Source organism: Phalacrocorax aristotelis, chromosome 1 (genome assembly GCF_949628215.1).
Source record: "Phalacrocorax aristotelis chromosome 1, bGulAri2.1, whole genome shotgun sequence".
NCBI lineage: Eukaryota > Metazoa > Chordata > Aves > Suliformes > Phalacrocoracidae > Phalacrocorax > Phalacrocorax aristotelis.
The window spans coordinates 45,383,099-45,406,770 of NC_134276.1; the positions used below are offsets into that span (position 1 = coordinate 45,383,099).

Below are 23,672 nucleotides of genomic sequence, written 5' to 3' on the forward strand. Positions count from 1 at the left end.
AAATCCAGTTCTCGGATGCTAGAGTCACTCTGTTGAGGAGGTTTCTACCTGACATGATGCGCTAATTCAGTTCCAGTGACAAGAAATGCCAAGCTGGTTCAGGAAGGTATGCTCTTCACTGCTTTTCCTGAGGGACTTCACTGGGAAGTTTTTACACAACTGTCCTAGTGTATACAGGGGGGTTGGCAGAGTGAAAACTCACTTTCTGTACATGCTTCACAACAAAGCCTTGTCCGAGGGGAACTAGAGGTATTTTCCTGACACTATGACTTTGCATGCCAGAGCTAAAAGGTGGAACTGGATCCCTCTTGAAATGTTCGGAGGGGAAAGAAGTCAAGATGAAGTGTGTTTTTACTCAAAACGCAGGGCCGAATCAGTTAGGGACTGCCATTTGTTATTTCAGGGAGAGTATCCTTTTCTCCATAGGGTCTATCACAGGATTTTCGGTGAAGTGAAATGAAAAATGGGAACCGGGCTTCCAGGCTTGCCTTTGTGTAAGTAAAGGGAACACCTCTGTAAGCTAATCCTGAAACGGCAACAGATAAAGGTACACAGCAATAGGCTATCGTTTCATGATTTTCCACGTTCACTTTAACAGAAAGTCACCCTGCTACATTCCTCGTTGTGGTGGTGGTGTATTATGTAGCGCGAGTGGCATTTGCAAAGCCTGTCATGAGTTAAGATGGTACCTCATGGCTAGTGCAATCCTGTTTTCAGTGGAAAGTTAGGATAGGATGAGAAGACAAATTACTTTCTTGAGATAAAAGGATTGTACTGGCTCTCTTTTGAAAGTCAAAAGTAAAAAGAGAAACTGTTTCTTCCCTTGGGGAGGTGGAATCTAATGGGTGCCCCAAAGTACAGACAGCTACCGATTTTGCAAGGAGAAAATTTATTTCCACTTCTCTAGTAAGTTTACATGAAAAAATGTGGTGGGTATTTGCTGCCTTGGAACCGGCCACTGAATGTGCTAAAAGCTCCTGAAATTATTATCGGACATCTTCCTATGGCTTCAAATCTGGCTCAGTTCAGCTGTGACCCTCAGGTTTCCCTCACCTCACCATTATGAAACACCTTGTCCACGTCTTTCCTTCCCTACCCCTCCCACCAATGCACGTGCAGGTCCCCATCAGCTCCGGCCCTTCTCCTCCCCACCAGGAGAGGGGAACACAAGTAGTTCCCTCAGAGGAGCGGGTGAGTTAGGAAAGCAGGGAGCCTGTCTCCATCCATCCTGTCCCCCCTCCCACCCATCCTGAACTCTTTTGCTCCCATCCCCTCTCCCAGAAGGCAGTGCTGTGCTCCACCGCTGCCAAGCTCCCGACGGCCTGGGACTTGACATTTGTTCTTGTTTTCTCCTGTCTCCCCTAATGGGTATAGCACTACTAAGCGAAGAGGAATGCACAGAACAAGAGAGTTCAAAGTAATTGAGTCTACATTCATTCAGAAAGCCTGGATCCTTGCCCGCTCAGAACCTGCAGCATTTACATAGTTTCAGAAAGTTTAACCCCTTTTCACTGAAGCTGGTAACGCTCTTTCAGGCGCAGAGCGTTGCACCTCTCTGATCAGTGACCAAAGACGCTGCAAGGTGTCCTTCGCATACCCATCTCTAGGTGCTTACCACTCAACCTTTTATTTCTCCTTTTTGCTCTGCGGGACAGTAACTTAAGACCTGGAGTTGTCATTTTCATAAGATGCTCGGGGAACGGTGTGGCAGAGGAACGACGGCTTACCGTAACTCCTGAACACTTCTGCCGAATGTCTGTCTGTCTTACACAAACAGAACCGTACCGGGTTTAAAAGAGCTTACTCAGTTTTCTGCTGCAGATTTGTCTGTGTAAACTCACTTTTCTGCGAAATCAGTGAAGAAACAGAAACATTCCAAAATGCTTATAACTGTAAACTTGTATTTTTTTTTTCTGATTATTAATTCTGAACAAACTCGTTTCAATTCCATTTAGGAGATGATGCTAGTTGGCAGGTTATTACTGACTTGAAATTGGTAAATAAAAAATATTTGTTCAAGGAAGCATAAAATTGAATAACAATGAAAATTCTTAAAACAGGTTAGCAAATAATATTTTGTCTGAACCTAAGCATTTATTTAGGCTACCTAGAAGCTGAACAGTGCAGCACCGTGTAGGTCAGATAAGCAGCGAACCTGAGGAGGAACAAGAGTCGATCTGACTTGCTCGTTTAATTATTAGTGACAGTAGAAATTCTAGAATTAAAAAAAATGCCTTTTAAAAATTATACACTCTTTAGTAATCTTCCATTGACTGTTGCTTGACAAAAGACTGTAGGAGCGGGCCCATCATTAGCACAAAAACATGGCGATGGGATTGGATTTGTTTACCTGCAGTTCAGACCTAATTATACCCTTTTTTAAAAAAATTAAAACACATTCAGAGCTGCTTCTGAAAATGTTTAAGTATACACAGAGCCTTGCTCAGCGATAACGTTCTCATTAACCTGCCAAAGCATTTGCCAGGGCAGGCCCTTTGTAAATGTACATATATAAAACAAAGCAAAACAAAAAAACAATTTTGAAATTATCTATTTATCATTCATTTGATCAGACGGAGGTAAAACATATAATTAAAGTATGCAAGTCTCAGAAACATTTCAGTTACTACAACCATACAATTTACATAAATGTCTGAAAGTTACAGGTATACGCGCTGCATCAGATGCCGCCTAGCCCTGCATTGCGCCTGACCTAGGAGAACTACAGCCGAATTAAGTTCTGGGCAGCATAGTGTAGTATTACTAGTTTTGTGTTTTTAAAGCTGCTACGGAGCAGTTTATACCAAACATCATTTCAGAGGGTCAAAAACGTAGTTCAAAGCCTAACTGGGTGGAAGTAGGGTACATAAAGGGTGTTCAGAAAACATAGTTTGAAGCGTAACCCTAAACTAGGGCTATGTGAAGGGCATTCACACGAATACAAAACATGATTTTAAAATCTGTTTGTTAAAACACCTGTTTCTAGGCTAGAACGGGGAAGGAAATGTCAGCAATGAGTCTTCGGAAAAGGACACTGAAGTTGCATATTGTCTGAATATGAATACGTGTTAGTGTTGGATGGAAATTACCCTGCATGGCTTTAAAAGCTACGCTGACAGGAGTAGCCAGATCTATGTTAGTAATAACGAGCATCAAGCGGCTACATATTGCTAAACAGTTTGTGCAAAGAAATGTTATGCTGAACTCTTTCCTGGTTCTGTAATTAGCTTTCTGCGTGCAGGCTCTGAGACATCCTACTCGCCGTGAGCTGGAAGGCAAAGGGGAGGAGTGCCAGGTTGACCAGAAAAACGCTTTTTTATGTTTAAAAACAGAGCCTTGTCTGCAAATGATAGGGAGTAAATGCGGGGAGGGAGAGGTTGCCAACATTTCCGTGGGTTCGCAGCTTCTCTCCCTGCACACCGGGAGCGCGGGGCTGGCGGGACCAGGAGAACGGTGGAAAGTTTGGGTGTTTTTCCAAGGCTCCACTACACGCTGTACTTTTCCCGTACAAGGTGAGCCCTTCGGGCTTGCACAGGACGGCGTCCCTCCTTTTCCTCCTCCTTGAGTGAAGCTTGCGGGAGCTTAGCTCACCGTCCTGTGTCTACGGGGAAATATGCTTTGCGTCAAAACCACACCTCAAAACAAGTAAATAGAAACTTGCCTCATCCGGGGGGGGTGGGGGGGTGGGGGGGAGGACAATTGTCACTATCTCTTTTCCTCTCCCCTTCTTCCTTCTCCTCTGTTTCTGTAACAGCAGTCTCACAGCGTATGGTGGAGATGCGTATTGCAGCGCTGAAATTTATTAGCAGCAGGTTTCGAGTACGAGTTGCCTTCGGGACAAAAAATAATAAATTTGAATGACTGCCTTTAAAACCCTTTTGAAGATGAAAGGTAGGAGAGAAGGTTCTTTTAAAACGCCCACATTAGCAGAGCTTCTTTAAAAGACTGTAAATAACACTAAAGCAGGCGGTGGGACCTCGGACTTGTTGAAAACCCTCTGCCACCTCGCTGCGAGCCCCGCAACGCCGGGCGGCACCGGCCCAGGCAGCTCGCCACCGCTCCCGGGGCGCCGGGACAGCAGCGCACCAGCCGCGGGCAGCCGGGCTGCCGCCGCGCCGGGGCCGGGGCCGGGGCCGGGGCCGGGGCCGGGGCCGGGGCCGGGCCGCTCCGCCGCGGTCCCGCGGGCCGGGCACGCCGCGGCGGGGCAGGGCAAGGCAAGGCAGGGCAGCGCACGGGAGTCGCGCCGCGGGGAGGAGCCGTCCGCGCTCCCCGTAGGCCGGGCAGCCCGCAGGGCCGGCCCCCTTCTCCGGGCTGGGTGGGGTGTAGGGGGGGCGCCGGGGGTGGAGTAGGGTGAAATAGAGGCGGGCGTGTGTCACCGGGTAGATACCCGCGGCCAGGTACAGGCGGAGGCACTGACGACACCGGAGTGGATGCGCTCTCGGGCTGGGGCTTCTGGGGAGTGAGCGCACGAGTAAGCCGCCGCCCGGAGCCGCCCGCCGGCCGGTCCCCCTGCGCTGGGGCGGGCAGCCCGTCCGCGCCGCACCCGCCGCACCCGCCGCCGCCAGCCCGCCTCATGGCCACCAGGGTGCTGACCATGAGCGCCCGCCTGGGCCCCGTGCAGCAGCCCGAGGAGCCGGTGTTCGCGCAGCTCAAGCCCGTGCTGGGGGCCAGGGAGGCGGCGATCTTCCCCGGGGAGGACCTGAAGCAGCAGCCGCCGCCGCCGCCTCAGCAGCAGCAGCAGCACCCGGGGGGGGGAGGCGGCGGGGACGGCGGCGCGACTCTGCCGGCGGAGGAGATGGTACAGGTAGGCGGCGGGCACCCCCCCTCACGGCCCAGCGGCCATCGCCCCCTCTCCCGCGGAGCGGCGGCTGAGGAGGCGCGGGCGGGCGGGGCTGGGTGGGGCCGGGCTGCGGACCCCGAGGTGCGGGGCTGGGGCGGCGGCGCTGACCCCGTGTGTGTGCGTGTGGCGAGGGGGAGCGGCCGCCGCCCAGCCCGCCTGTGCGGAGCGCCGCGGAGCGGGGAGAGGCGCCGGGAGCTCCCGCCTTCCCGCCGGCGGAGCGGCGCGGCGAGGCGGCCGCGGGGTGCGGCTGGGGCGGCCGGGGCTGAGGCGGGGCGCGGGTTCCGGCGGCTGCTGACGGGCCGTCCCGGGGCGGGCAGGACGGCGAGCAGGGCTGCCCTCGCGGGTGTGTTGAAAGCTACAGCTGCTGCCTTTGCACTTGCCCGGCGGCAGAATTAGAGCGGCCGCCTGTCCTCCTCGCCCACGCAGGGAGTCATGTTCGGTGAGGGCGGGGGGGGGGGGGGGAGACGCGACACACCGGGCGAGGGGGGACTTCCCGGGACTTTCTGCCCGTCCCAGGAGGCTGTTTGGGAGCGGATCCACACGCAAACAGCTGGAGGAGCTAAAAGCGGGAGGCGCCGACCGCAGCCCGCGGAGGGTGCTCGCTTTGCGAGGTGGGCGGCGGCGGGAGCCCCTGTGAGGCACCGGGAGCCCCTGTGAGGCACCGGCCTCCCCCTGCGCGGGGGCTGCTGCGGCCCCGGCCCCCGGGGCGGGAGGGAGTTGGGGGGAGAGCGGTGTGAGGGGGGTCCCGGGGAGCCCCCGGTGGCGGGCAGAGGTCTGTCGGGCGCTGCCTTTCGGTGGTGTCTTCCCCGGCGAATAAATAACTGCCGTCTTCAAAGCGAGCTGCCCTCGGCTCGTAAACAAGAGCTGGAAAAAGTAGCCTGGCATGTCGGGGCAGATCCAGATCAAAGGGACGGGAAGGCGGCTCTGTTTGTTTGCGGTGTTTACCGGGGGTCTTTGAAGAAAGGCCCTAAAAGCCGCGTCGGGGCAGAGCCGCCGTTTGCCAGCTGCTCGCCTTCTCTCTCTTGCGGGGCGCTGAACGGGTCTGGTATGAGGGCAGCCTTGACGGGGCAGGGGGGAATGTAGCATTTGCCCACTGGAGAGTGCGTGATACATGTTTTGCCGATGACTGTACCAGCAGCGTATCGGGCTCCGGCCGCCCACGGATTCCCTCGCACCACTACGCTGAGGGAATGACTTCCCAGTAATTAAAGAGCTCTCCTAGGACCGAGGCATGGATAGGGACGTGTTTATCACGCTATTAGCCGATTATACACGGCATAGATTTTTTTTTTTTTTTTTTTAAGTGTAGTCCCAGAGAAACTTCACACAAAGGGTACTCTGATGCAGTCAATCCTTTTTTTTTTTTTTTTTTTTAAATTCAATATTATTTATAATTTTACACTTCGGTGTCGTATTTCTAATCAAATACCTTTCTCTTCAGGATGAAAAATCCTGGAAGTATAGAATATATATAAACATTATTTGAAGTATTAGCATTCAAATAGCCAGCTGAGGATGTGGCTTTTGGAGTTAGCATTTCAAAGAGAAGAGGGTGAAACAGATAGGCAGTCACCCTGCTCGAGCAGTGAATTCCAGAGCAGGAGATCTGCAGATTAGGTGCAGCGCCTGTCATTTCTGCGCCCTGCACTGTCTTGTAGGCACAAAAGATGAAAAGTTTGTCCTGTGCTGAAACATCACGTTGATTTTAATGCTTGCTCTGCGTGAACGACTTGTGCTATGACTTTATCTCCTTGTCCTTGATGATGTTGATTAGAGTGACAATTATAAAAGACAGGTTTTCATTAACGTGAATGTTTATAACTTCCTCCGTAGGTAGCTTGCTGCTGGCTGAGCAGTATTGCCTTTTATTTGCAAAGCCTCGTGCGACTTGCATGGCATCATCTTTCCCAGTCGGTAACAAATTATGTGTATTATGATATGTTTTGCTTTTGTAGACAAGATGTGAAATGGAGAAATACCTGGCGCCTCAGCTCCCACCCGTTCCCGTCATCCCCGAACATAAGAAATACCGAAGAGACAGTGCCTCTGTTGTAGACCAGTTTTTCACTGACAGCGAAGGGTTGCCTTACAGCATCAACATGAACGTCTTCCTCCCTGACATCAGCCACCTGAGAACTGGCCTGTACAAATCTCAGCGACCCTGCGTAACCCACATCAAGACAGAGCCGGTCACCATCTTCAGTCACCAGAGCGAAACTACTGCCCCTGCCCCTGCCCCCACTCAGGCTCTCCCTGAATTTACCAGCATTTTCAGCTCCCACCAAACTCCCGATGTGAACAACATTTTCATCAAGCAGGAGCTTCCTACTCCAGATGTTCATCTTTCCGTCACGCCCCAGCAAGGCCAGTTATATCAGCTCTTGAGCTCACCGGATTTAGATATGCCCAACACTACTACTCAGGCAGCCGTCATGGACTCCCTTAACAATGTCTCCATGCCGTCAGCCATGGCGGGCCTTAACACGCTCTCCTCGGCTGTTCCACAGACTGCGATGAAACAGTTCCAGGGCATCCCCCCCTGCACTTACACCATGCCAAACCAGTTTCTGCAGCAGCAGGCCACTTACTTCCCTCCTTCACCCCCGAGCTCAGAGCCTGGAAGCCCAGATAGACAAGCAGAGATGCTACAGAATTTAACCCCTCCTCCATCATACGCCGCAACCATAGCTTCCAAGCTGGCAATTCACAATCCGAATTTACCAGCGACTCTGCCCATAACCCCCCAGAACATCCAGCCAGTCAGATACAACAGGAGAAGTAACCCAGATCTGGAGAAGAGACGCATCCACTACTGTGACTATCCCGGTAAGCGATCTGTGCCAAAAAATCCCAGCTCTTGCAATAAAAACAAGTGTGAATAACCGTGGACGAGGTATAAGTGGTTTTCTTTAGCTGTAGTCTACACCTAGGGAGAACCAAATAATTTCTCGTTAATGAAGAACTTCTCTTCTTTGTTGTCTTATTTTGTGTGGCACACTTTCACATTCTTTAAATAACTTACACCCTTTTCTTCGTGTCATTTGTTATTCTCGTAAATGCCTGAGCTCATTTTACCATGTTACAAAAATTGTACCCCACAGGAAAAAAAAAAAAAAGTGTCCTTCTCTAATTTAAGCCAGTGTGACCATGCAGTTCCTGCTCCACTTTTCCAATACCTGCGATGGAGCGGAGGCTCAGTGTGCCCAATCCAGTACAGCTCAGTTTGAATCCACTGGTGCTGAAAGAATCATTTCAGCTCCGGTAGCCGAGGCTATGGCTGTATCATCCCTGTTACGAACAGGGGATTCAGCTGCCTGCATAAATCCATTAACACTACTGCTGAAAACTGTCCACAGATGGACTCCCTTCCAGCCTCTCCTTCCCCTACACTGAAGGGGAAGAGGAACCTGACTATAAACTGTGCCTCCACGTAGTACGTGATCTCAGACCCAAGACGCTCACACCCATCTGAGGACAGAGAGAAACTCGTGGTTGATCTCCCCCTTCACCAGCGTGTCCCAGCTCAGCGGTGTATCACCCGTATGGTGTACAGTATGAGAAATGCTCAGTGGAAAGGTTATGTTTAGCCCTGCGTGGCGATGACACCAGGTCTGCCTTGAGCAGGTCCTCTAGGAAGTTTTTAAAAAATAAAGTCCACCTGAGTTGTTAATTTACATAGCAGGTGTTTCTGTGCATAGACTGTAGCAGCTATTGGTCTGTACTACATTACAAGGTAGTAAGTTTAACAGAAATGCACACATTTTTTCTCTTTTCTATGAAAAGCAACATCTCCCTAGGAGCTTTGTATATCAAATTTTACTTCTAAATGGTGATGGTGCCAGAAGGTAGTAAACTTAAACGTTTGCAGATAGTACACCAGCACTGAGCGAGGAAGTTTAAATGTAACGTGGAGCGTTCCTGTTCCCCTTACTGAAATGCCTCTCTGCTTTTTTGTTTTCTTTTGTCTTAGGCTGCACAAAAGTTTATACAAAGTCTTCTCACTTAAAAGCGCACCTGAGAACTCACACGGGTATGTACTCACTCTCTCACTGTCTCTTGTTCATTCATGGCTTACACATTTTCTAAGAAACCAAGTGTGTTTGATCTGCCATCTTCTCCCTGTTTTCTGTAGAGTGGTTCAGGCTGGCAGTTCAGTTAAGGTTTGGTCAATGTGAGGAAAAATTGCTTTTAGTCTTCATGCAGTTTTGTTAAACCTTATGGAATACAGAACTCAAAATAGCTAAGAATAAAGGAGGTTGAAACTTTCCTTTTCAATCTAAAATGCCATAAAGCATTAAGACAAAAATGCTTTTTCTCTGTTGAATAATGAATTAAACATAGCAAACATTACAGTTTTCAAGATTTATCTAAACAGATAAAATTTTCTGGTTTGAGCTTTCTCCTTGACCTGTTAGAATTACTTTACCTTAGAATTTTTCAGAAACATCGTGAAAACTCCCAAGATACCTCCATTTGCATCACCCTTAGTATTGTCAGGGTTTTTTAAGACAAGTGTTTCTATATATTTACTTTTTCAAAAAGAAGATGTAATTTCTTTTTTCAGTGAAAGACATTAAAATGGAGGAAATTAAGTGTCAGTGTGTTACACTTGTTTTCTGTACCTCGATTTTGTACCTGCCTGCTGCTACAGGCGCAGTCCCCGTTCATGGGCCCGCATGGAGCGGAGCAGCCGTGGAGTGGAGCTAGGGACAGAGCATTGCTTGTGCGTGGGCACAGGAGTCAGGCGTGCAGAGGACAGCAGTTGGGAGGTGGAACTGCCCTAGGTGCTCTTCCGAAATCTTCACCTGCTGAGGCAGGGGGAAGGAGGAGAGAGGGAGGAAAACATAGCTCCCCAACAGCACAACTGAAACTATTTAGGATAGTTCTTTGCTGGGATCTTAGTACAGGACTGGTCATGCTGAATCAGTAAAAAACACATGACTGATTTTGTAAAGAAATCAGATGAGAGGGCTGCGACTCCTGTTTTTAAAACAGAGTATGAACCCTAGCTCTTTTATGCGTGGACCTTGATTCAGAGCAAAACACGAGTCACTGTTCAAGCAACTCGCTTATTGAAGCAGGCTGCCAGCGCTGCGGCTGTGCTGTTCTAGGAATGGGGTTTCACCTAAGTTTAAACGAAAAGTCAAAGCAGAACTTGGCACGAGCTATGATCTAACAAAATGTTTCACTATCTCTATGGAAACAAGGGCTTTTATTGAGCAGCTATTTTGAATGGATCGTTGGATTATGATAAAGAAATTGAGTATCTCCAGGCTAAATGTTACTATGGAAATTTTGTTTTGATAAATGAAAGAGTTACCTGTGCTGCAGTCACAGTAAAAAATTAAAAGCAACTGTACAAAGATGTTGCTTTGCATTAGTAATAGACTAAACAAGAACACTCTTAAAAATATTTTTGAGATATATAATCACTTGTTACCAGTAAGCTTGGTAAGAAAGGGATATTTTCACAAGGCTATAAACCTGAGTAGTGTCAGAGAGTATAATCCCATTGCACTTTAATAAATAATCTGTAAATTTAAGAGTGTGCGATTTTCACTTACGCGCTTTAGCCAGCAGCTAAATGTCAGTTTTAAAAATCTCGCTTGCTTAATACAATAACTAGGAAGAGAGAGAAAAGCAAAACTTTAGTTTAAAACTGAGCATCATGTAGTCCTCATTTGAAACATACACTTCTTTTTTAAATCAGTGTGTGTAATTCTTGTATCTTGAATAGTAACAACTTTAGGGTTTATGAAGTTAATATTCGTGTGCATAGAAATATACCACATCACTAATCTGTATTGCTTAGGGTCACTAATGTTTATCGTTGCCTTCACTTTTTTACCTATAGCTATTTGACCTTAGAAATGTGGATAAATATGCAAAGGTCAGAGGAGCTGATGTATTCATGGAAACAAGAATGTTGTTTTAGATAAAAATCTGGTGAACTTAAGCAGGTCTGTAATACAAAGGGTCTTCTGGGGAGGTGAATGAAGGGATAAACTGTCTAAAGCGTGCATTACATGCAAGAATGTGAGTCTGTATCCTGTTACCTGCATTATTTTGGAGTTTGGATTAGTTTAACTCTCGTGAATATTCACTTAATACGTGAAGATTTCCAGCACCGATTCTGATCTCTGCCTTAACACACGGTTGAAATGTGTATTACCCAGTCCTGTAAATCGATTTACTGAATGTTAAAGTAAATGAGCGCAAGCTCAGGGAAACCTGTGAAGTTGCACAGCTCCTCCAGCACTGCAGGGGAATCTCACTATTGATCTCCAAAGGGAAAGCCTCGGTGCCGAGGGCTAAATTTGGGTGTGTGCCTCTGAGCACCCCATCCCCCAGACCTATGAATTCATACAGTGCTGTTGAGCTTTGATTTTTTTTTTTTTTTTTTCAAAAGAAGGACTCTTGTGAAGCTTTTACCTTCAAAGTCTAAAGCAAGTGTCACGTAATCCATTTTAATAAAGTTGTGTGTGATATTCTTTCAAATCCCTTCAGGGACAGCAGACCTGTTTATCTGGCTAAACCCGTTCTTTAGTAATCATGGACCACTGAAGTTGTTTTCTCCTTATTCTTAGTTTCTTAACAATACCTTTTAAAATTGGCTGCAGTCTCTCTCATCCCAACCAGTCCCCGCCCTTCTCAGCAATCTGTCATCTTAAAATAAAAGAGCCTGCAGCAAAGTTTGTCTGCCATTAAAAGTCAAGACAGACCTTATGGTTTTCCTTTTGTATTGGAAAATCTAGCCTTTTCACAGTATTTATTTAGCAGCCTTTCTCTTCTGAAAGGCTTTCCCTGGGCTTAGTAGATGATTTTTTGAGAACAAACCTAAGGGAAGTGTTGTTTTGTGATAGGTGGAATGTAGGCTGTAGTCTTTTTTTCCAATTCAGACATGAACACGCTGTCAGACTTTATAAATTACATTTAAATAAAACTGTAGGAAATGGGCAAGTGGAAAATCTCTCACATTTTTCTTCCCAGGTGTTCCCAAGGTGTTTACCTTACACCGAGTCAGGTGGTATAAGCTGGCATAGTTATTCTGATTTAATGTAATTATACTGGACTTCTGCTGTTGATTAGGAATCCAATATTCGCCTAAAGAGATAAGGAAGGATAATGTATTTGTACTAGTCGCTGAGGCAGGCACCCGTTTTTCTTTCTTTAGGTAATGCTTCAACATTTGTAAATTGCGAAGTAAATTTTAGTCGTTGGTTAACTGGTAACCCCAAAATTGAACGTGAACAAAGATTCAAATGCTGCAAAGATACGGGGCGTTTTGTATCCATCTCCATGCAGTGCCGGAGCAGATGTCTGGTACATTTTAATGCCTTAAACCACTTCAGTATGGTATCTTAACTTGGTATTAGTTATTCTTGAAACAGGTAAAATGGTATTCAGTATGCTAAAGTGCCTGTTGGAACAGCTCTCCAAACAGATTGGATTTTTTGACCTTTTGAAGCAGGGGTTGTCTTTTAAAATAATTTTACCTGTTAGTCATGGAACAAGTTTCGTTTCATATCTGGCATTGTGCAGCTACGGTATATAATGGGGAAGAGGGTTATGCATTTATTGTGGGCTGGCTGTCCAGCAGCAAAAATACCTTAAGGCTCTGGCTTAACAGCTCTGTGTCCAACTTGAAAAACGTGTCATATGTCAGCGAAAAGCAGCTACTTTTGTGTTGTAGAGAAACCTCCTTCTGTTCCTTTTCTGGAATCCAAGTATATACATACATCTCAAACTATCCTTTAGAAACAGCGGTCCTATAACTTACCCTGATAGATTTCTTTGTAAGTTAAAAACTTGGGCTGTGGAAGTTGAACCTTTGATCTGCAGGCACCTGGAATACCCTACCTGTAACGCTGCAGAAGAGCTGCTGGCTCCAGGGAGGGTTTTTTAAATTATTATTATTATTATTATTATATCTCTGAACAGCTGCACGCCTCAGAATTGTGTATGGTTTTAAGAGGAAAATCTGTCATTGTTTTGAACATATCAAGGCACGCACATGGAGGACATTTTCCAGCTGCATGTTGGTTTTCTGTATACAGAGTCTTTGTACAGGCTTGTTCTCTGGTCACATGGTGGGCTTGCCATTAATAGTTTCTAGCATTAACTGTAGAACTATTTCATCTCTATCTATAGATCTAGTTTGTTTTTGGAGATGGGAAGTGGAAGCCGAGATAACTCAAGAGAAATGGCATTTCTCTAAATGAGATGCACTCAAAATACTTCCACTGTCCCTAGTCATTTCAAATGTTTATATAGGCATGGGACAGCTGCTGACTTGTGTGGCTCTTCAAGGTGCTAAACGTTTTATTTTAATTTAGATCTCTGCCTCAATAGGTCCAGAATTAGGCCCTGGTGGAACATCATAATTAGAACCATTTGTGTGCAATAGACTTCAGCAGTCCATAGGACTTGGTGCTCTGAGTTTACCATAACTGTATACAGATGCTTGTTAAAGGTGATACCATATAGAATTGCCTGGGAATTCCAGATGTCCGTTGGTCAGAAGGGAAGACAATTGGTACTTGGACTCCTGTTGGAAAAAAATCATGTTGCGAAAACACTTGTTGACTCCAGTCAGACTGAGGCTTAGCTGAGGGATTTCATTCATGGCGTACGAGTGGGGAACAGAGGCCCCAGAAGAGTCTGCCTTGCTCACGGTTGCAGCTTTCTGTGTACGTAACAAACCTGGAAAAATCTTTGCATCATGAAAATTGCTATTAAGTAATATTTCTGTGCAGATTCTGCTTCTTTAACCTGTTAGATGAGTCAGTTGCACAGATTATACTTTAAGGAGGTGTCACTAAATGCCATCATTGATAGAGACAATAAGGACAAATGGAGGAGAGTTAAATAAAACCGTTGACAAAGTGCATTAGAGCACAGTGTTGCTAGACACTGCTGGAGAATATGTTGGTATCTTTTATTTATGAATTCTGCTAAATCCATTAGTTGCCTGTGTGAGAAATGGAAGTACATTATTTTCCTGTGCAAACCACAGTTTAAGGGAAAATAATGCCTTTTTTTTTTTCAAACTCTTTGTGAATGATTGCAGACCTTGGGATTAATTGATCGGGTTCTTTATCTGTAGTTGTAACCTAAATGAGACATCTTTGAATGTGTTGCTCAAAAGAGGATGAAATCTTAGCAGCATAAACCTAAATTTCAATTAAATGTTACTGCTCATTCACACCTGTGTCCAGCACGCAGTTTTTATGTAGCAGGAATTAAATTCCAAGGTGTCAGGTATGGGGTACTCCTGTTAAATTTTAGATACTGAAAAGCCTAATATTTTCTTTTTGATTAAAAGCCTAGAAAGTCCTTCTAAGCATGAAAGCTTAAAAAACCTGTTGTTTCTGTCAATTGCTCCCTGAGAGGATTAAACTTCAGTTCCAGGATATTTGATTCCTGATAAGGAAACTGTTGACCGAAGAGACCGGCTTTAAACATCGTTCATTTTGTGACCGCCCTACATAAGCTAATATAGTCCCAAGATTCACAGCAATTGCCCGTGATTAAAACTTTCCATTATTTGATTAGACATTCCTTATTGTAATTAATTTCTGAGCTTGACCGGGATGATTGACTCCTGGTTCCAGGGCAGTGTGTTGTTTGTTGTTTGTTAGATGACCTGCACCTCCCATTGGTGAAAGATTAGAAACATTTAAGTAATGTCCTAGTTTAGTCTGAGTATCTTGGTAGCAGCATTCCTGTCCTGTCAGGCTGCATTATTTATATTCAGTGATCTCTAACGACTCTGATTAAGGCCATATTAAAACCTTTGATTTTGGCAAGTGTACAGTGCTTCGCTTTGAGTTAAAATAGCTTTAATGTATTGCTTTCAATTTTTTTTTTTTTAATGTGTGTGTGCATACAGTAGATGGAAATCTGGAAGTCTACAGTACGTGTTTAATAAATTCCATTTTAAAAGCACCTCTTATCTGACTGTACAAGAGCCAGTGTTATTGGTGTGAAAGCTAAAGAGCTGTTCTTGCACCACAGGCATAGATGAGGAAATGTGTTCTTCAGCAGAGGACTTGTAGACACAGCCATACACCCCAGATGGCATGGATTTCTTATAAACCTACTTAAAAAAAAATTCCTTTCCTCTTTGTTTGCATATCTCCTTGAAGAGAGACCACCTCTGTTAAGACGGAATGTTATGCCAGAAAGAAAATAAACCACTGCACAGGCCAGTCAAGATTCCCCAGTAATCCTTGAACTGCGTAAGACAACACTTAGCAAAATAAGAGTGCTTCAAGCACTGGTGGGAGCTCTGAGAAGATAATGCCTTCTGTGCCTCTGTAGTCAGAAAGTGAATGATGCACAGCCTTTTTGACTGTCGTTTTCGCATACCAGTCAGTTATCTTCTTTCCTGTTCATGCTTTTGGTAGAAAGAGGTCAATTTCTGCTTGATTCGTCAGTGATCGGACTCACGAAGTGCAATAGCTCTTCGTTACAGGATTCCTTAAACACTGTTCTGTTGTGAAGTAGCATTTAATGGTCAGCCTCTAGCCATTACTATACTAGGCAGAGGCTTTAGCGCATTTAAAAATGTGCAGTATATGTTGCGCATTTGTATCACTGGTGGGCTGGGTGTTTCAAGGACTAAATTTAATTTGTCACTCACAAAATAAGCTGGACGTACCTTGCTTGCTGTCAGCCCTCTGATCCATCTCCGTCTCGGATTTTTTTATTTTGAAATTGCAGCTTTCTTCTGCTCTGCCTCTTAACAAAAACAAAGAAAAACCCCAAACCTGTCTTAAAAAGGGCAAAACCCCAACCAACAAGCTGCTTTTGACAATGGCTACAGTGCTTGGTCAATGGCTGAAGGAAGGTCTAATTTTAGGTAAATGTTGGGAGCTAAAAAAATTTTGAATGAGTGCAGATGTACACCCAAGCAACTAGTTTTGGTTCCAGTCAGCCTGGAAGAGACCAGAGTTTAAAATGGTGATGCTATGAGCTAGAGGAAAGATATTTCAGGCGAACTAAAACAGAGGGAAAAAATTTCATTTGTTCTTATTTCTTGTAAAAATTTGAGGCTATAGCATGTCAGGGAACGAAGAGAACTGATGTTAAGATGTGACAAATTTGAAAACAGATGCACCAGAAAACTTTGAGACAACATAAATCTTTATAATAGCCTGTTTTAAAACTGGACATAATACAGGTTACGTACGTAACTAGTGCAATTATGGCGCAGAAACTTCTGCTTTGCCTGCCACCTTTTTATCACACCTAGTTGAATATTTTTTAAGGCCAAACACTTGCTATGAGAAATAGTTCCATAATAAACACAAGTAATATTAAAATGATGGAAAGAATGGCGGGGGGGTGTCTTTATACACTTACACCCTGACGAGCTGTGATCAGGTATTGTCTTTTTGGAGCCTTTTTCTTCCTCAAGGAAGCTGCATATTCACGGCTCTGACAGAAATTTCTGATAGGAAATAAGAGAAGTTGCAGGCGTTGGCTGGTGTAATACCTGTATTTGGATTTCTGCATACCAATAGAGTTACCTAACTTTAGGTTTGAAAATCCAGCCCTTGCTGTTTGCGGCTTTATATTTAAAGAAAGCCACCCTAGCAGTGAGTTGCAGAAATAAAGTCACACAGCTCTGGTGAAGTAGGGAAGCTTATTTTCTTGTTAATGGGGAGATTCATTGCTAATGGAGGTTTTCAGTGACTCGTTTTTTCCAAACAGAATTTTGAACAGAAACGTGTTGAAGGTAGAGGGTGTCTTCAAAATGAGTGTCAACCCTCCCACTGGTGTCACTGTACCTTACCCATATGAGTGTGGCCACGACGGTCACTGCCAGTGGCTAGAATTAATGTTGGGAAAGCAATCAGTGTGTTTTGAAATTACTAAATCCCAAGAATATGAATCAAAGGGAGAAGAGCCAACACAGCCTCACTGGTCCAGACCATTCTCTTGTGGTATCGGCAAGGATCCCGAACCTTGGGATCTGCCTTGGGGTGGTTTATCTGTTGAAGTGGCTGGTTAGGTTAGCATGTTATATGTGGATATCCAGACATCCTTTGACATTCTTGTAATCTCACAGCATTATAAATAATTATTTTTTCTAACATACAGACACATTGCAAGCAAAATAGCCTCCTTTCAGGTTAAACTCCCTTATCTCTTGCTAGGTCCTTTCTGTAAAAGAGCTTCCAAACTAAACATTAGGGCTTACAATTTCTGTGCTCAAATGCAAGTCTGTTTCTCCTGCTCCACAAATGTATTTTTTTAAAACTGGAGAATGGATACATATTAACAGCTGAAGAACTTAAAAATATATTTTGTGATGTATAAGCCCAGCAAAATATTTTAAATCAGTGATATTGGAAGGAGGTTATGCAGAAATCCAATTAAACTTATGAAATCCCTATCCTGTTGAAGTATAATTTAAAGGAAAGCAGTTCTGTTTCCCAGAAGTGCTGTGTATAATATTTCTGGCTTAGGAAGAAAGGGCTGGAGTGTGCTATTTGGCTGGAAATCGGTACCAGCTTCCTCCATGGTGTTTTAGTTGAACAGTGTTGACATTCTAACAAATCCCGTGGAAGCTCCCCTGAAGTGGAGGAGTTAGCTGTTTTCTTGCTTTTACAGTGAAATATCTGTTTGATACCGCGATCGTGTTCCAGTAACCGAGCCATACTGCCTTCATATTTGATGACCAGTGGCATTCTTGGTTTAACACCCTATAGAAGCCCTAAATTGCTGGAGGAAAACCAAATATTTCTGAAACTTTACAGCTACTGTATTTTGCACAATCATTAAAGTAAACAAATCTTACATTACTATGTGGCCAATGAAAATAGTGGATAAAGGGTTCAGTGTCCCTTGTTTTGTATACCTGCTTTTTTTAAAAATAAATCTTCAAACCCGGATTTCTCAGCACTTTGAAGTCAGCATCGCAAAGAAGCAGGATCACTTCAGAAAATATGTAACATGAGGCTCTTTTTCCCTTACCACAGGAACTTAAACCAAATTCTTATTTCTGCAAAATGACAAAAAGCATGTGTATAGGTTGAGAGAGAGAAAATACTACCAGCTAGTTGTTCTTCTGCTTTCTTTAAAGGAGTGAAAATAATCTCCACCTTCTTCTTCTTGACCCCCCCTCCTTCCTCCTTGCCCGAAAGGAAAACATTTGAAATTGATTCAGTTCTTAAATAGAACTTTCCAACGGAAACTAGCATTACAAACATAGATATTCAGTATTTTACCCCTAGGATTTATTCAAAATAATCCGGGCCTCTACATTGGCGCTAAAAATACATTTTCCAGTTCTCGCTGTTGGCCAAAGCAGGGGTTAAAAGCAGCGTTCTGGCTTCAATTTCCAGTACATAAAAGTAACACTGTTAAAACAATCTGTGTAAGGCACCAGCTCGTTCCCCTCCGCGCATCCCCTGAGCGCTGCTCGGTTTAGCTCAGGTCTGCAGAAGTCTGCAGGCAAGGAGGAGCGGTGCTGTTCTGCCTGGCACTGCCTAGCTTTTCCTATTGCCTGGGAGGATTTGTGGCAGTGGCAGGTAGTGAAGTGACCGTGGCGGTGGGGTAAGCTTCTAGATAACGTCTCTGGCAACTTGGGTGCCCTGGAGCGTGATGGGGGTCTGGCCATTGGATTCAGCATCGACTTGGAAGCTGTGGTGCCCAGCAAGGTGCAGGGTTCGTCACTGCCCCGACTTGCTGGTGGTATGCCAGGAGCCTTCATATCACCTGCCGGTGCTGCTCGCAGGTTAGAAGAAGTTTTAATGGGGAGCAGCAGTTTTGTTTGGACTCAGACAGGGTGAGGTACCACCTATGTGGGACAACTTTGAGACTGCTTTTCCAGTACAGCATACATGACATATGGCAAAGTGTGTCATATACTTCAATACCTCCTCAACACCAAGTTTGGAAACTGTGATTTTAATCTCCTGGTCCCCATTCCGGTCTGGTTCAGTCTGGACACTCCCAGACTTTTGTTCAACTACTGCTCTTTCTCTGACCTCTCTACCGTTTCTTTCATTCCCCATGTAATTCTGCAAAATGTATAAGGAAGCATTTGCAGCGTACAGAGGCCTGACCACATACATGCTCACTCTGGGCAGTTAGAGTGGGAGGATCACAAGATCGGGAGTTTTAAGTCTTATGACAGTTTTAAGTGAAGGTTTTTAAAGAAGAGTTTGAAAGTAACATGGGAGAAGAGGGGAAAGAAAGGAGAAAAAGAACTACACTGGCTTTACATTAAGGTGCTTCGCATGCAGGAGCAATGCTTTTGTGCAGCCTCTGTGTGTGCACATGTGTTTTAACACAAAGCCTTCACGGAAGATCTCCCTGGTGCTATGCCTATGGATCAGCAAAGCCGAGTCTTTTGCAGACTGCATTAATAACCCAGTTTAAACCCATGAAGGGTGATGGATATACTGCAAAAGATCCCATGCTGAATAGAGACCTTCCCTGTCATTCTGCCGTGAAGACCAAATGTGTTATCTCAACTGTCTTTTTGGGTGTTAGAAAAGCTTTACACACTGGGTTTGAATGAAATCTGTATTTTAACCTATAGTATATGTTGCATGAAGCGAAAAGAGTCCTATATAGTAGATCATTCCAGCCTTCAGTCAGCATCAGGCAGAGTAATTCAACTATGACAGAAATCTGTGATAATTCATGTTCTGATGTGCCATCCACCAAATAATTTTGAGCTCTGGGAGGTGATGCCAGGCCCTAAGTTTGTTTTCTTAAGGGATGATATGTTTCCACTGTGATTTCAATAAATCCTGGTCACCGTTTATGCAAAGAGGTGGTGGTTTGGCTGAGTTGTTAGTTTTCCTTGTAGAGGTCTGGTTCTGGTGGTGACTGTGCTGCCAACATGAAGTCACATCCCCATTGTGAGCAAAGGGCTGATGCTGCTCTTAGTAGTAGACGGAAAGTTACTAGTTAGTTGATCAGAAGAAGCAAGTAGAAACTCCCAGCCAAAAACAGTTTCATAATTTTATTGGAATGATAAATTAGCATCTCTGAAGTAATGTTTTTGAGTTTCTCAGATGGTATTCTCTGCATACCTGGTGCAGAAGAAACAGTCTGATTGCAGGATACTGGCTGGTAGAACAGGGAAAAGTAGGAGTCACTCCACAGCGCTGCTGGAGTGAGGCTAAAGGTGTGAGACCAATGGAGGGGAAGAAGGTCTGTAAAATGTGTTGGAAAGGAGTTTTTGGAAAGCTCAGCCTCGGTCTGATTCTGCTCCGGATATTCACTGTCAAGTGCTTTGATAAACGTGGGTTTTCTTCGTCTTTTTGCCAAATGGGTCAAGTTAATATAAAGGATATAGATAGCAATCGACTCTCCCAACTGAAAGGTGTTCTTGTCAACCATTGTCAACCAATAGCCTATAAATAGGTAATCTTGCCCTCTTTATTTATACAAAGCTTGCTTGTATGATGACATCATGTCCATACCAGCTCCCGAGCAGGTGTATGTACGTGCTTAAAGTTCTGGTCTCACACAGAAGTCATCTTGGCTTTGTGGCTTCACATTCTCCCATTTCAGCAAACAGATCTATAAATTATAGGCATGCTTATAATACCCCATTTATACTTTTAAAATGGATGAATGCAAATATTTTGGGTGCTTGGGCCTGTGTATTCAAGACTGGCTGGATGCTTCGAAGCTGTATTCAGAGCTGCTGTAACACAGCAAGTTTTCAGAGACGCCATGCTCCCCCTACTTCAGTGTAGACTGATGAAGACAGCAAGCACTTGCCACCTCTAAAATATGGCTATTTAAGCACCTGATTGTAGACATTCAATCCTGAAAACGGGTGCTTTGATCTTTTAGGTGCTTTCTCCTATATATAGCTAGCCCAAGCCAGGATACCGCAAGTTTTTATTACCCCTGACATTTTAGAAAATACTATCCCCCTTGTGTTTGTAACACACTGCACCTCTTTCTTCACACATCCAAAACTTTTGAACAGCTCTGCACACTACAAAGAATCTTTATAGAAATCTTCCTTCCCATTTCAGACCTCTTAAAAAAAGCTCAGTATAACTTAATTTCCCATTTTTGAAAGGTGCAAGCGTAAGTTACAAACTAGGCCAGGTTGTCCTGTGTGTGCTTATTTTTTCCTACTCCTTCTCACGTTGAGATGAGTGTGAGGGAGCGTATTTCAGTCTCGTGCAGTTTTATACCTCTGTGCATTTCTGTACCGTTAGCTGTCTCCAATTTGTATGTTTGAAAGTTTCTTACATTTTACCGAGGTATTAAATCACAGATTCAAGAGCAAAATCCACTGAAAAAACAAAGGGGCTGTTAGTTTCGGCCCTATTGAACAGAGCTGTGAACAATTAGGAAACATCAGCTCTGGTTCTGTCGTTTCTTCTTTAAGTGGAACAGCAGTGCCATTCAACGTGATGGCACACCAGTTTTCTCCCGAAGAGTGACAGCTGACAGGCTCGTTTCTCTGTGCTCTGTTTCAGGTGAGAAACCGTACAAGTGCACGTGGGAAGGCTGCGACTGGAGATTCGCTCGCTCAGATGAATTAACGCGCCACTACAGGAAACACACGGGGGCAAAGCCCTTCCAGTGCGCTGTCTGCAATCGCAGCTTCTCCCGCTCCGATCACCTGGCTCTCCACATGAAGCGGCATCAGAACTAAAAGCTGGACTTGTCGCTGAGGCTGTTTTGTATCTATGCAATTTCCTATTGACTCTTGACATACAACTAAAATTAGTTTAATTTTTGACTATGGGTTATCCATTTAAAAGAAATCTCAAAAGAAACTGGAAATGTATATTTTGTATATTTATGCAGAAAAAAGGGAAGACACTGTATCATGATACCAGAGTGCTCAGTCGTTTGTTCGCTCTCATGATGTAGATGGCTTTAGTCAGCAGGTTTCATCTCTTTACAAGTATTATGTCTTGACATGTTGCAGCTTTATACCATTTTTTTTCCTCTTGCGGTGTTTTGACCAAAGCACTGTCATTATTGTGACAGTGTTTAGTAAACGAATTAGTGAGAGGCTGCAGATGAATGAACACAGTGGAAAAGCCATGAACTGTAATCTGTCAGGTTTTTACTTGGACATATTTAGTACTTGTGGGTTTTTTTTTAAATGTTAAGTCATTCTGTGGAGACAAAATACATAGAAAAAGTCATGAACAGCCATAGAACAAAACATTTTGTTCTGTATGTTGCATGTTTGCTATGACAAAGATTTTGTAAATATGCAAATCAGCTTTTTAGGTTTAATACAAAAGTTTTCTAAGAGTCATCTGAAAAAAGCAGTTTTACATTTGATAACACAGCACATTTACAAAAAAAAGTTAAATACCTCTCAAAACAGTACCAACTTAGCTTCATTTTTCTTAAGAGAAATGAGCTAAGTGTTCAGATGTTTTGTACCTGTTAACTCAAAACGGTGTGCACTGAATATTCAAAGCAGGATTTTGTTTTCAAATTGCTTAAAAGGGCAAAACATTTAGAATGAACTGTAAAGTCAATGTTGGAAGCTTAGGTAGCGGGGATAGTTACAATGAACACAGAATGTTAAACCTCTTACTATAAGCTAAACTTAGTATCACTTTAAAAAGAAGGATTTGGGATGCAATTTTCATATTCAGACATGTTAAGCTGGTTCAGCACCAGTATGATCTAGTTTCATGTGGATATTGCATGTAATTTACTGGAAGGTAAAGGATACAGTAATTTTGTTTAAAATTACAGTGCAGTTTAGTTAAGCCACGGTTCAGATTGACACACGCAGGGGAAAATTTACTGCTGACAAAAGGAGCTGAAACTCCACTGAAGTCGAGGAAGTGGTGCCCTTTTATGCTAACAATGACTTTGATTCACAGTGTTCGGCCTTGAAAGAGTAGGTGAAGGGCCAAAGACGAGGTTCGACCGTGTAGGATTTGGCCAGGCAACAGGAGAAAACCAAACAAACCTAACAAGTGTCTGGACTTCACAAGCCGTAATATTAAGCTGTCAACCAAAGGCTAGAATAGACAATCAAAATACCAAAAAAAGGGTCTTGCAGGAAAACCTAGCTTTGTTAAAACTGTTGTTTGTCTTTATTTATTTGTGGTATATGATAGACTCTTTTTTTTTTAAGACAATTTTACATACACTTGATAAATTATAGTTTTGTTTCTTCTAGTTAGAAATGTTGCTCTTAATGTAAATAGTTGACAAACGATGTAAATAATTTTGTAAGGCTTCAAATGTTTATACGTGGAAACACATGCAGAAATTGGTTGCTGTTTTGCTTCTTTTGCTCCCCCTACCTTATTTTTGTATTGTGGTATCTCCTATGCAAATGATGGAGCAAACAGCTGTATAGTTCTAGAATGTTTTGAGAGAGAATGAAACGGTTTATATATAAAGACTTTTTTTTTTTTTTTTTGCAAAATAAAACAAAGTGCCTAATGTGTGTGTGTGTGTGTGCGCCTGCGTGCGTGCGCTCTCTGTAGCTCCTGACAATGAAAGTTCTGTGTTTTTGCGCTGGGAGCTGGAAATCGTAGCAATATTAAGCGAAGAATGCCTGTTCTTCGTAGCAGGGATTGTCTCTTTGGAAAGTACCTGGCACTTCTGCGTTCTGCCCTGATGAAAATAATAAATTTGAAGGGATAAGTACTTCATGGTGCTTTTCTGCCATCAGAACTTTAAAGGGGGCGTACGGTAGCCTGAAAATGGTTGCAAAAGGCCTTCCGCAGCAGCACGATTGTAAATTAAAGGTACTCATTGGGACAAAGTGTACAAATTCTCTCCCACTTTGAAAACAAGTAAAACCTGTTCATGCTCGTCTGCAGTGTCGCCCGAAAGAACTTCCTCCCCCAAA

General features: G+C 44.1%; 1 protein-coding gene across 3 annotated transcripts; it reads left to right on the forward strand.

The window, feature by feature from the left end:
• Positions 1–4,356: 4,356 nt before the first annotated feature.
• KLF5 (KLF transcription factor 5) lies at positions 4,357–23,260 on the forward strand. Of its 3 annotated transcripts, none has more exons than XM_075088358.1 (4): positions 4,357–4,804; positions 6,796–7,666; positions 8,811–8,870; positions 21,310–23,260. In XM_075088358.1, exons 1-4 carry the CDS (start codon positions 4,574–4,576, stop codon positions 21,486–21,488), a joined length of 1,341 nt encoding a protein of 446 aa, XP_074944459.1. In that variant the 5' UTR covers positions 4,357–4,573; the 3' UTR covers positions 21,489–23,260. The 3 variants fall into 3 exon arrangements, with proteins under 3 accessions (XP_074944459.1, XP_074944440.1, XP_074944449.1); XM_075088339.1 differs by lacking the exon at positions 4,357–4,804 and adding an exon at positions 5,142–5,279; XM_075088348.1 differs by lacking the exon at positions 4,357–4,804 and adding an exon at positions 5,330–5,451.
• The last annotated feature ends 412 nt before the right edge of the window (positions 23,261–23,672 follow it).

Coding starts and splice junctions, on each gene's coding strand:
- KLF5 (XM_075088358.1), top strand. CDS start 4,574: ATGGCCACCAGGGTGCTGACCATGAGCGCCCGCCTGGGCCCCGTGCAG. Junction 4,805..6,795: donor CGGCGGAGGAGATGGTACAG/GTAGGCGGCGGG, acceptor TTGCTTTTGTAG/ACAAGATGTGAAATGGAGAA. Junction 8,871..21,309: donor GCACCTGAGAACTCACACGG/GTATGTACTCAC, acceptor GCTCTGTTTCAG/GTGAGAAACCGTACAAGTGC.